We start from the raw sequence: 13,376 nt of genomic DNA on the forward strand, positions 1-13,376 counted from the left end.
GGATTTCAGTTGTAGATTTGGTGTTAGGGTGATAAATTTTGATCTCTGCTCACCCAGTGGTCACTTGCAGGGAGAGATCTAATCTGTTTGGAACCGCGTCTATATATATATATATATATATATATTATATTAAAAGAAAAGAGTTTAGGTATTTCTGGAATTTGTGGTATAGAGGTGGTTGTGATATGTGCAAACGTGGCCTCTTCACACTTGTAGTTGCGATGGGTTGGTGGTATCTCTGGCCGGAGACATCCTCTCAAGGTACCTATTCGGTGCTCTCTTACTTAAACTTAAATATTTCTGTTCCTGAATTTTTCTAGTGTTGATAAGAGGGGTTGGCTGAAGTGTTATGGGGGTAAGTATGCTGATTAATGCATAAGACTTGACCACCCTACTTTTTGGAATGAATTTTGCCTAGACCCCGGTAATTTTTGGCAGCTAATTAGAGCAAGGCAGTTGTAGTATTGTGGTGGGTTGAATCTATCTATGCTCAATGAGCATTTTTCCATTTGTTATGATCATCATGAAGCTAGAATGTGGTTGGTTTGAACGACTGCTTCATCTGCCACCTACCAACTTCCTGTTTTCCTATTTTTCTTCCCTCTTTCAACCACGGTTATTTTTCCCAATTTGACAGGAGAGCTAAATGAAGGCTCTCAAGATGGAACCTTGAGCCATAAAAGTAGTATCTGCTTTGATAGAGAATATGGTGGAATGGAACGCCTGGCTGTTTGGCTTTGTGGACAAAAATTAAGTGATGGAACTAACATATATTCAGAATTCCCACATTGAAGTTGCAGCATATAAGTAGCATTTTGTCAACTCTTTTATTTATTTTTTGTTTTTTCACAAGTATTTGGCCAACTTACAGTTTATTTTCTGTTTCATTTTTGCTTAGTCACATAATATTTCGGCTTTTTAGTTCCTCACAGCCTTCCTTTTCAGTGAATAGGTCATTTGTGAATCCTCTCACCCACCTGGTAAGATATATTACGCAAAGCAAAGGAGTCTCTGCAACCCACGGGGCAGACATTCAAATAAAGCTAGAGTTTATTCAATTTATTTGGGGGTGAAACAGTCAATTGGAGTATTAACAAATAAATTAAAGCATAAATGAGACATAATAATCTTCGAAGACTTTCGTTGCCTCCACAAGGCTATTATTGATTCACAGGTACAAGCTTTACAAAAAAGGAAGGAAAAATGATTTGAATTTCTAGATTCTCTATTCCTAGCCATTATCATATAACAAGGGAATCATGATCCCAAAAATCAAAACAAATCGCCAAGAGGAATGTTCCTCTTCAACGTGCTTAATTTGCAATCCATTATAATTCGATCTCAACAATGTGAACTTTCTGGTCCTCCTCCTCCTTAGGCATGCCATCCATGTAGAAGGTCACCAACCCAGACTCTGAATCATATACAACATCAACCATTTTTGAGCCTATTGTGCATTTTCTTGGCTTGGCCGATGAGTAGGCACCAAACCTGCCACACCCTTTAACCTCAATGGAAACTATTGCTACAACTTCTGTGCTCAAGTTCTCAACCTTATGTGCAGCTACACCATTTCCTTCTCCTTTGCATTTGGCACCACCCTTGACTTCATATTTGAGCCCTTCAATTGCACCACCGGCATTGAACATGTCAATGAGCCCCAACGGAGCAAAGCTGAACCCGGGGGCTAAGACCTTGATGGGTGTAACTGTAAATATGTCGTGCTCTAGGACCTTGAGGGTTACGGGCTTGGCAGCATTGTAAGGAAGAGTGACAAGCTCACTACTTCGGTGGCAATAGGAAGCACAATCCCCATTCCATTCAGGATCCATAGCAACATCAGAGATGAGATGGACATCGCGGCCCTTGATGAAACCTGTTATAGCTTCAGATTGTGTCTGGTGAAATGTGTTCTTCCTTTCACTGCTGTTCCAGGCTGCACCTTGGCAATTGTAGACACCAAGAACTCCAGTGTACTTGTTCATGTTCCATATCTTCAGCAAACTAAAACCAAACAATTTTTGGTTACAAAATGTTTGTGTTTCACAAATATCTAAACTACATTATTAAATTAGGCCCAATTCAATTACTCTTTTTAATGTGTATATATATATATATACATATATATATAAGTGCTCACCTAACACCATCACGGGCCGGGTCGGAGAATAGGCAATCCTTGGTAGGCCGACCAGGCAATTTAGGTCGGAGAATAGAACCATCTGGTAAAACAAGCTTCTTTAAGATATCAAAGTTGTGGTTCCCAGGTTTGTCACTGTTCAAAAGTGGGACTCGACAATATTAGCCAATTGAGATGATCAAATAAGCAACAAAACAAAAATTGATCATAAATATTCTTACAATGTAAGTACTATTTATTTTGAGACTGGATAAAAAGTGATTAGGTGGTCAAGATTTCTCACCTGACATAAATGGGCCCACCACTTATGGCCCTGGCTGATGCATGGTACTCCGCGGCAGGATGAACAGAGTGGAACATATCCCAATCAGGCAGCATGAATTCACCCAGGAACACACTGTTGTATGCAACTGCTGCTACGTGGATGGTGTGTGATGCAGGATCACGTGGATAGAAATCATCCGAAGCTCTCACCACAGCCGTTTGTTGAGAGCTGTATCACAACATTCAGTAGGGCACCACACATTACAACACTTCAGTTCCAAAAACAAAAATTAAATAATCCTAAAAAACAACTTAGTGTAAATTAAAAATATATATATATAGAAATGTACCAGTAAAGTGCATCAGTATTGTGGCTCATGCAATCAATGCATCCATTATCAGGAAAATTCTTAGCAACAGAAGCATCAAGTGCCTGATGATAGAGCCTGGTCAACTCAACCCTACCACCCAACCCATCCCCAAGTGCCTCCAATATATTCTGCACGTCCACCTTAACACCATCTACACCCGCAGAGGCCAAGTTCTCATGAAGCTCATTATAGAACTTGTGCACATTCTTGGGGTTCACCAGCCCCACACCCCATTTCATCATCTCTTCCTCTGTCTTCCATCTGGGCTCATTCTCCATTATCCCTTTCGTCACCGTCGGATACTTGATCAACGCCCCATAATCCTCCACCCCTGGCCTGACCCCACCCCAGTACCCAACCAGCGCATGCCACGCGTACACGTACTTCAACCCATGTTTCTCCTTCACGATCTTCACTATGTTTTCAATCCCCACCGTCGGATCGTCCTTCTTTTGAAACTTAGCGTTTTCCTTTATCCCAATCAACCTATCCAATGATTGTTCTGGGTCCCGATCATAAGATTGCCACCCATCGTCGATGATCACAAATTTCGGATGGGTCCCACCAGCGCCGAGGCTCTCGATTCCGGCCTCTACCCCTTCCTGGGTTACTTCCCGGTAAAACGCGTCCCATGTGCACCACCCGAAATAGTCAACGAATCCGGGTAATTGCTTCTCGTGGCGTTGACGAAACGTCTTGAGGTGCAATTTAACGGCTCCGATAGCATCACCGACGGTCCTGAACGGGTCCGTACCAGTACTGACGAACACGGAATGAGTTAAATGCGACGACGTCGTATCGGGATCGCCACTCTCCAGACAAAGCTCGAGCTCGTCTTGCGGATTACCTTGAAGGCAAGCTCGAAACGGTCCATCAATCAGAGGGAGGAAAACGGTGTAAACAATCTGATTGTTTTCGTTACCGCCGTCTGATTCGAGGTGAGACCCATCTTTGGTTTCCATCATCAAAAACTGAGTCTCCAAAGGTATGTCACGCCCTTGATCGCCCATTGCCTGAGATAACCACCATAACTTGAACCTAAAGCAGGCGAAGAACCGGACGTCGCGTAACGTCCCGAGCGACACCACGTGACTGCTTTTCTCTCCGTCGAAAGACGCGCCGAGAAACACACCCTCCACCGGAACGGAGGTCGAACCGGACGTGGCTATCACATTGTCCGGTACGTTGGCGAGGATCGTCCGATCCTTCATGATCAGCTTCCTGTCAGCAATGCGTACCGCCGGCGTGATCGTCATGATCTCTCTTTCTCTCTCTAACTTTATCTCTCTTTCAATGTAGACTGACTGATTAAACTTGGAGGATAGAGAAATACGAGTATTAAAATTAGCTAATGGTTTCTTAATCGTCCGCTTTGTTATGCGAATTGGGTTCGTGAATGGGATTAATTGAGGCGGCAAATTTAAATTTATAGGGGTGATCCGAGAACTACTGTGGGTTGAAAGAGCCACCATTGCTAAAAAAAAAATTGGTGACTCAATCGGTTTCTTCTATATCTATATCTCGTTGTCTCTGCGAGCAATATTGGGATTTACAATTATCAGACGCTCCTAAATGTCAAACCCTTAGTTTGGTCGTTGGATCTGGCGGCGGATAGCATTGCCACGTCTGATCCACGTTTTACCACATCCGGACGCTTCTACACTCAACTAAACATCCGGGCGTGGACAATCAAACCCAAAAAAAAAAAAAATAGTAATCGTTATTTTTTTGACCAAAGTTCTCGTAACAGAAAACAGAAAAACTTAAGCATCATTGGAGGGGATAGAGTGGATGTGCCACCTGTTCACTAAGGTCCAATTTTTGTATACGGCAATAATTAAAGTGTTGATCTGTTTCCACGTCACCGTGCGCTGGCTTGGACCAATGAGAACATTGGGCACTCACGCCACTTGGGTGCTGACGTGTTTCTTCTGAGATCATAACACTTTTTTTATTTGGAAGATGCGTAGATCATGACAATCAGCTTAAGAACTCAATTATGTGATGCGCACATTAAAATAAAAAATATATCCAAATACATATATTATTTTAGTGCAGCTAAGCATTGCATTTTTTATTTATTACTGATCATATTAGCGGTAAATATATCTTGGCGTTCACGAAACTAGTTGGACAACGGACCCACCAATCTCAATGATTGCTTATATACAAGGAATTTGCGTAGGGCTCACTTGGTGTTTAATTTCCTAAATTAAGGGATTAAGATGGCCCTAAAACTAACTACACAACTTGAAGGGAGTAGTGATTCAATCACCCTTGCCATCTTTTCCCTGTGCCTCCATTTTTATTTTTATTTTCTTCGGACACAGAGAAATATTCATTGATTAAAATTTGAGATTTTAATTAGTTAGAACCTCCACATAATAATACTAAGGAGATTCACAATGCTTTCATCGATAATAAAATGAACTTTTATTACAAACTTAATCAAAAAAAAAAGTTGTGAAATTCAATAAATTTGATAGAGACAGATTAAAATATTCAAAATAATTGCAAAAACACGAAAAGGAGAAAACAAATATCCAGTTTTGAAGATTGTTGGGTAGTATGCTGCAACAATTGGATGGTTGAAGGAGATTTCGGTCAATTTAAAAAAAAAAAAAAAAAATTTAATATGTCAAAATTTAAAAATAGAAAGAGTTTTTAAGTAATTTGACATTAGAAACAACACGTAGTGCAATATATTGATTCAAATTTTTATTTAACAAATTTAAATAAAAATCAACTCATAAAAAATACAAGATATGGATGATGGGGTACATGCCTCTTGACCTATAATATTATTAAATTAAAAATATGCAGTATTACATTTATATTATTATTAATGTAACAGTAACATGGTGTCTAGCCATAATTAATTGCTTGCACGAAAAAGTAAACAAAAGCATGCTTAGAAGGACGTGGACGACAATAATGGAATCTTTTCCAGTTTTTACGGTGCGACATATGATAAATGAGAAACGTGTGCTGTAAACTAAATTTCTATTTCTCTACACAGATCCCTATGATGTGAAGCGTGTTGTATTTGTCTCGTCCCATAAACGATACCACCATCAGACGTTTTTTATTGCACAAGTCACGTGCTTTCGGCCGTATGATTCGCAAAAGACCACACAATCTGTGATAAAGACTGGTGAAGAAGCACAGACCAACGTGGATATTTTGAAACGAATAAGACTGGTGGTCGAGTTTTTTTTTCTTTTTTCTTCGTGTTTTTCAGGGTTGAAGCAAATTCACACGCTCTCTCTCCACATCAAGAGGTGGCAAGTAGGGTTGACCAGTCATATTGTTGTTGTATGGTCGTAGTAGATCTGTTTAATAATGGTTTCAAATATTTTAATAGCCTATTAGTTATTTAAATATAATTTGAGATAATAGAAAAAAAAATTTATAAAAATAAGAATAATTTGGACAATGCCATAATCTATTAAAATAACAAAAATGGTTATACTAACTTTATTAAAATAAATTCCGAATTAATCAAGTTCACCTGACACGCGACATAATTAATTAAACAAGTTTAATCGAATTAAACACGTTGTGTTTTAAAATACAAACATGACATTTTGATTAAACAGGTTAATATAATTATGAGTAAAGTACACAGACACCCCCTGAGGTTTGGGGTAAGGACAAGCAGATGAAAGTTTGGCTATTTTTGGACAATCACACCCCCTTGTTAAATTTGTCATCCAAACAAGGCCTTAAAACATGTGAAAAGTCCATTTTACCCTTTTCTATTTTATTAATTTAAATTATAAAATTTTAAAATACTTAACGGACAAAATTACCCTTATATATATATATATATATACCCCCACACAACAGTGACCACCAGCACCAACAATAGATCCACTGATCGTCAATCTATTCAAAACGACGCCATTGGGAGTCGATGACGGAGATTCTCCCGGAGCTGAAGAGAATGACGGAGGCACGGCAATACTGGAGGGAGACGAAGCAGGAGCGTCGGAGGTTGGGAGAGCAGGCGGAGAAGCAATCAAAGAGGTCGGGGCAGTACTGCCTGCGGCGGAGAAGACGACAGCGAGGACGACAAGCCGAAGCGCCACACCCGACCATTCGGTCTTGAATTAGTTCAGAGGTCCCGTTATTGATCAGGTGATAGATGTTGGGCGTCGAGGTCTTGAATTGGTACCCAAATCAAAACCCAATTGATGAAATCAGAAGAACAACTGGGTTGTTGGTGAGAGCAGGAGCAAAATTTTCAATTGATTCAGAGGTTTGATTGGGGTGGGATTGAGATTGATATTCACATCATCAAAACCCATCTTTCCAACCAGCCTATACTGGTGGGATTAAGATTGAGCCGCACCTTGTCGGCTCCCTTCGCCGGAACCTTTTATGCATAATGAAGAGCATGGACTGAACCGGTAAAATACTGCCCGGCGATGGCTTCACGGAGAGCATGGATTGAATATACCGGCGGTGAAGCTAGACTGACCGGCGAGGAGCGGGCCACGACTGTCGGCAGAGCTCTCTGCCATGGAAAAGCCGGAGCTCTGTGGAAGATCATGCGTAGGCGAGGAGTGGGCCACGGCCGTCGGCGGAGCTCTCCGCCATGGACTCGTCGAAGCTCTGTACAAGAATCATACGCCGGCGAGGAGCAGGCCACAAATTATTATGTGTATATACAGATTAGAGTCAAAACCATTATGTGTATAAGCTATATTTTGGCACCATAACTTCTCCAAATTCAATCCACAAGTCTGAAACTGCTCCGTCGGTCGGCGACACACAAGTCTGAAACTGCTCAAAACCCATCATCATGAAGCCAACGTCAAATTCAGATTATTATGTGTATACTCAAAACCATTAGAATCATCGGCAATTCCGGGAAAATTATTTAACAATTTGAATGCGAAATCAGAACCATTATTAGTAAAGAATGATATGGGCATCAAATCAATACCCATTATAAAGCAAAACTCTGTTTTTCTTCATTATTTATTTGAAATTCTTTCTTCTATAATTTAATTTTGCAATAGACAAAAAAAATAAGTTGATATATATTGGTTTATAATTGAGACCAGACCAATAATATATATACTCCGTATATATACACACACATTTTGGGTGTAATCCGAGAATGAATTATTCCAGAAGATTTACATATATACCAAAAAGGAAAGAAAGAAAATTAAAAAAGAAAAAATAAATAACAAATTATATTTGCTAATGAGAAATTTTAAAGATGGAAACAATTTTATTGACTATTAGTTTCAATGTGTAAAAATAAAAAATAATAATAAAAAAAAAGGATATGATAAATTTCGTTTAAAGAAAAAATAGAAAATTCTCTTTACTTTCTAATATATATTACTTATGATCATATTTTAGCAACCACCGAACAAACTGGGCACAAATTCTCATCCCGAATCAACTCATCGGTCGGAGACACACAAGTCTGAAACTGCTCCGCTGAAAAAAGCTATATTTTGGCACCATAACTCCTCCAAATTCAATCCACAATGGTCCCTCTTCTCCCCATAAGCGCACCAATCTGTCCCACCACCGCAACCCTTTCAAAAACATTAACCAGAGCCTCCTGAGATTGTGATACATAGCACTCCTCTTCTTGTGTGATCTTCTTGTAAATAGCTGGATAGCCGATGATGTTTACACGCTCAAGGCAACGGGTTATCATAACTTCGACTCTAATTTTGGCTCTAATTTCGCATTCAAATTGTTTATTATTTTCCCGGAATTGCCGATGACTCTAATCATACGTCGGCGGGTTCCTTTCCGTTGATTATATGTGTATATACAGATTATTGAGAGATAAATATATATATATATATATATAGGTTAAAAATGTAATTTCAACATTCAATTTGGTCAATATAAAAGTCAAAGGGCAGAAATGTCAACTCATTACCATTGGGGTGTCTTTGGTTATTATATCAAACTTGAGGGGGTGTGTTTGTCCCAAAATAGGCTAAGTTTCATCTGGCTGTCCTTATCCCAAACCTCAGGGGGTGTCAGTGTACTTTACCCTATAATTATAACACGAACACAATTAAGATAAAATCAATCTTATTAATTTGTCATGATTAAATCGTGTCAAGGAAGCGTGTCAATTTTGCCACCTTTATTATTTTGTATTTACAATCAATTCATCTCTCATTTGCGCATTTATTTACTTACAGTTTTGTCTTTTCTCATTTAATCTTATGATATATCATCTAATTCAACCCATTAGCATATTTTCACCTTGCAGCCCAATTGGATTTAGCTTTTGTTAGTTAAATTTACAAAACATCTTTGGTACGATGGTTGAACCTAGGATTGCAACTTGGGCTAGCTCAACCTAGCTCCGTCTCAATTTAACTTCAACCCGAATTGGGTTGGGTTCAAGGGCGGAGCCAGGATTTTGAGGTTGGGGGGGCCAACATTATAAACAATATTACCTAGCTAGAACTTTGGAAAAAATATATATATTACGTAGGCAAAAATATATTACTATTTATTATATTCATACAAAAATATATATATTTAAACTTTTTTCAATTTATTTAAATAAAAAAAACTAGTGATTTAAAGAAATTTTTTATCAAACTTTCTGAACAAACACAAATAAGATTTATGGCAAAATTATAAAAAAAATTCAATTAAATAACTCTCTTTATTTACCGAAAAGGAAAAAAAAAAAAACAAAAATAACTTAAAAAAAAATGTAACAATTGAAAATTTAACAAAAAAATAACAATGATAAAAAAAAAAAAAAAAAAAAAAAAAAAAAAAAAAAAACACAAACAAATTAATAAAATAAAAATTTAGATTCTTAAATCATCAATTTTTGTTGATATTCAAAACTTCAAATGAAATTTTTGTTCTTGATTTTGTAAAAATTAATTTCTTAAAGAATTCTTATAAAAGCATTTCAATCAAAATGAATAAAAAGAAGAAAAAAAAAAGTGATGGAAAGAATCATGTATGAGATGGAATTTTAGAATAATAAGGTTATGGAAAGAATTGTGTTTGTAGTCACATTATGGGAAAAACGGTATTTGAGTTGAAATTTTAAGATAGTCACATTAAATTTTTATGTGAATTAATTTTTATCAGGATTCTATAGTCGTTAATTAAACCACTATATAAACTATCTTTTGTTAAATTCTAATTAAAAAAATAATTTTTTTTTTTGGGGGGGGCTAAGTATAGATTTTATACTATATATACTATATTATTTTATTTTTAACTATACTACAAAAAAAAATTCAAAAAATTAGGGGGGGCCATGGCCCCCGCCGGCCCCCCCTTCCCTCCGCCCCTGGTTGGGTTGAGTCGGGTTGACGGGTTGATTTTTTTTTTTCTCCCCCCCTTCCCGAAAATTTATATATATTATATATATTTAATTATATTATTATAAAAAAACAAAATATTTTTAGGGCAAATCATTTCAGCCTCCCCTATCGCCTCCATCTCTATTCTCTGAACTTGCTCTCTTTCTCTCTCTTTCTCTTTCCAACTGCAAACTACAAAATTTACAAGAATCAGAAGTTCAAAACCCATATATTTCAGTTTTATCTATCTGTTTGCAAGAATCAAAAGTTCAAAGCCCATATCGGCATATCATTTCAGATTGTTCAAAAAATCAAAACCCAGATCGGCATATCATTTCAAATTGTTCAAAAAATCAAAACCTAGATCTTTCAGTTTCCATCGCTCGCTGTTCCAGTTCGGGTTCGCCATTCGCAAGCTTCAGCCGCTGTCTTTCAACTCTCAAGCTTGTCCCCCTCTCTCTGTGCACAGGCTAACTTGTATGTATGGGTTTTGTTTTAATTTTTTTTTTTTTTTATAAATCAATTAATCAACATCTGTAAAACTGTAATTCTTGTTTTACAAATCAATTGATCATGGTCTGTAAGAGGGGCGGCGGGGACGGTGGAGAGAGAAAGGAAAAAAAAAATTATTATTATTAATTTTTGTTTTGGGTTTTGGGTTGGGTTCAGGTTGATCCCAAGCCCGAGCCCGACCCGAATATGTATAGGTGTTGACAAAACCCAACCCAAATATGACCTTGATTTGTGAATTTAAAACCCAAATTTCAAAAATTCGAGTTGGGTTGGGTTAGCCCGCCCAAGCTGCAGCCCTAGTTGAATCACCCTTTTTGTTATTTCTCAATTGATCATTTTTATCTTGTTTATTTAAATAAAATAAATGAAATTATAGCAATTTCATCAATTATTTAGGCATGTAGAAATTATACATACAATAATTTAGGGGTTCTTTTTTGTGGTTATACGAAGTTAAAGTTTTTTTTTTCCGCCATCGGTCCTATACAAAAAGTAATACCTTAATGCACAAAAAGTGAAAAATGTAAAGGGTTTCAATAAAAAATAACTTGGTTCAAAGCCAAAAGATTGATTTATTCTCAAGCTAGTCAGAAAAATTATAGAGAGAAAAGAGACAAAGAGAAAAATGAGAGATTTGACTAAAACTTGATGATCAATCGCGTCAGGACACTGTGCCTTACTTATAGAGGTAGGGCACGTGTTAGTCATGAGATAATCATCGCTCATATTAATTAAGGCTCATCTCATACTAATATCCTTTTATGTGTGGAAGCGTGGATGTCTCGGTCCCATAAGTTTTTGTGTTGCAAGAGTTACTTATTTCCACCTCCATCCCACGTGGACGAACCTCTTGTTTAATCCTTTCATGCCACATTTTACCCTCTTTTTTTTTTGTTTTTCTTTTTTTTTTTTTTTTTGTTTTTTTTGCCATACTATGACAAAAGTGTGCTCATAAGATTCACCATAACCGCTTATGATGCCATAATTGCACCTGGATCTAAAATATTTTAAATATCTTTATCAAAATTAAACAAAGTAATAAACATTTGTAAAATGAATTTCATTAGAATTATATTATAACGACAAAAGATGATCAAAATTTAACTTACAAATTCATCAGCTCATTGCATAAAAAAATGGTACCTATGTGAGAAAATGTGATACATAAATATAAAAAAAGCCGTAAGTAACTACACACAAATAATAACTAGATCAATCTGTCACAACAGTAAAAAAGGCAAATTAATGCACAATGTTTTATTCCAGTCATAATTAATTTATTTAAAAACTTAAAACTTTGACTTCACGCGACCATAAAAAGGAGCTCTAAGCTAATGCATTTGTAAATTTTCCTTAAAAATTTGGGTTAAAATTATTAAACTCCCCTCTACTATAAAAATCATGCATAAGACCTTAGTAGAATTAAAAAAATAACCCAACAAAACTTATCAAAAGGAGCCCTAAGCGAATGCATTTGTAATTTTTCCTTAAAATTATAAAACTCCCATCTACTATCAAAATCATGCATAAAATTCCAGTAATATTTAAAAAAGAAAAAAAAAAAAAAAACAAAAAAAGAAGAAGAAACCTTTTAAATAACAAAACTTATCAAGTTACCTCAAAACCAGTGGCAAACTCGTTAAATTAATTATAAAACGTCAAATCTATTTAATATTAAATTAAAAGAGATAATTACTATTTAAAAAATGCAAAAATAATATTGGGGTCGAGAAATGAGTCAACGACTCATCAATTTATAGGGAGATGTCGATAACACCTCAATTAATATTTAATAATATTATGTATTAATTTCACTGACACCCCTTTAGGTTTGGTCAAATACACATTGAAACACCTTTCCAAAATTACTATCATTTAGATCCAATTTTACTTTTTCAATACCGTTAAAAGCATACGAAAAGACAAATTTACTCCTAAATTTTAATTCATATTAATTCAAAATATCAACAAACTTAAAAAACAAAATTGCCCCCGTTTATTTCCCTCTATAAAATTCACACTCTCTTCTTTCATCTCCTACCTTCTCCACACCCATCTTCCTTTCCAAAGTCTCAGACCCACTGACCACTCACCTCTCTTCTCCACAACTCATGTATATATGCGTATGTATACAATCTTATACATACAATCGAAGGTTGGTGGTTTTGTGGGTGTCCTGTGTCCACTCCCTCGTGTGACCCACTAACCCAATATTTTATAAGAGCATCTCCAATAGAGTTGCCATATGAGCTGCCAATTAAAAATATAGCAGGTGGGTTAAAATTGGGCTCTCCAATGGACTATTATATTGGCTGCCAAAATTTGTCTTTGCCATTTTTTTTGCCAAATCTAGCAAAATAAATAGCAATAGCTATTTATATATTTTGTGCCAAATCTAACAGAAATATATGGGTTTTGAACTTTTGATTACAAAACAAGAATTACAGACCTTGATATATATGTGTGTGTGTGTGTGTGTGTGTGTGTGTGTGTGTGCGCATACACGAAATCAAGCTTGAGAGTTAAGAGAGAAAAAGGGGGCAAGCTTGAGAGTTGAGAGACAGCGGCTGAAGCTTGCGAACGGCGAACCCGAATTGGAACAACGGGCGATGGAAACTGAACGATATGGGTTTTGATTTTTTGAACAATCTAAAATGATATATGGGTTTTGATATAGGTAATAGGTTTTGAACTTTGTATTCTTGCAGACAGATAGATAAACTGAAATATATGGGTTTTGAACTTCTGATTCTTGTAGATTTT

At 36.5% G+C, this 13,376-nt stretch overlaps 1 protein-coding gene across 1 annotated transcript; it reads right to left on the bottom strand.

Moving 5' to 3' along the window:
- Nucleotides 1-1,124: 1,124 nt before the first annotated feature.
- Nucleotides 1,125-4,343, bottom strand: LOC132277327 (probable galactinol--sucrose galactosyltransferase 6). The gene is made up of 4 exons (XM_059779167.1): nucleotides 2,755-4,343; nucleotides 2,424-2,633; nucleotides 2,141-2,275; nucleotides 1,125-2,004 (listed from the first exon to the last, which is right to left on the bottom strand). Exons 1-4 carry the CDS (start codon nucleotides 4,245-4,247, stop codon nucleotides 1,329-1,331), a joined length of 2,514 nt encoding a protein of 837 aa, XP_059635150.1. The 5' UTR covers nucleotides 4,248-4,343; the 3' UTR covers nucleotides 1,125-1,328.
- Nucleotides 4,344-13,376: the final 9,033 nt, after the last annotated feature.

Source organism: Cornus florida, unplaced genomic scaffold (assembly GCF_030987335.1).
Source record: "Cornus florida cultivar Cherokee Brave unplaced genomic scaffold, ASM3098733v1 CherokeeBrave_3.0.0_Hap2_Chr10, whole genome shotgun sequence".
Classification (NCBI taxonomy): domain Eukaryota; kingdom Viridiplantae; phylum Streptophyta; class Magnoliopsida; order Cornales; family Cornaceae; genus Cornus; species Cornus florida.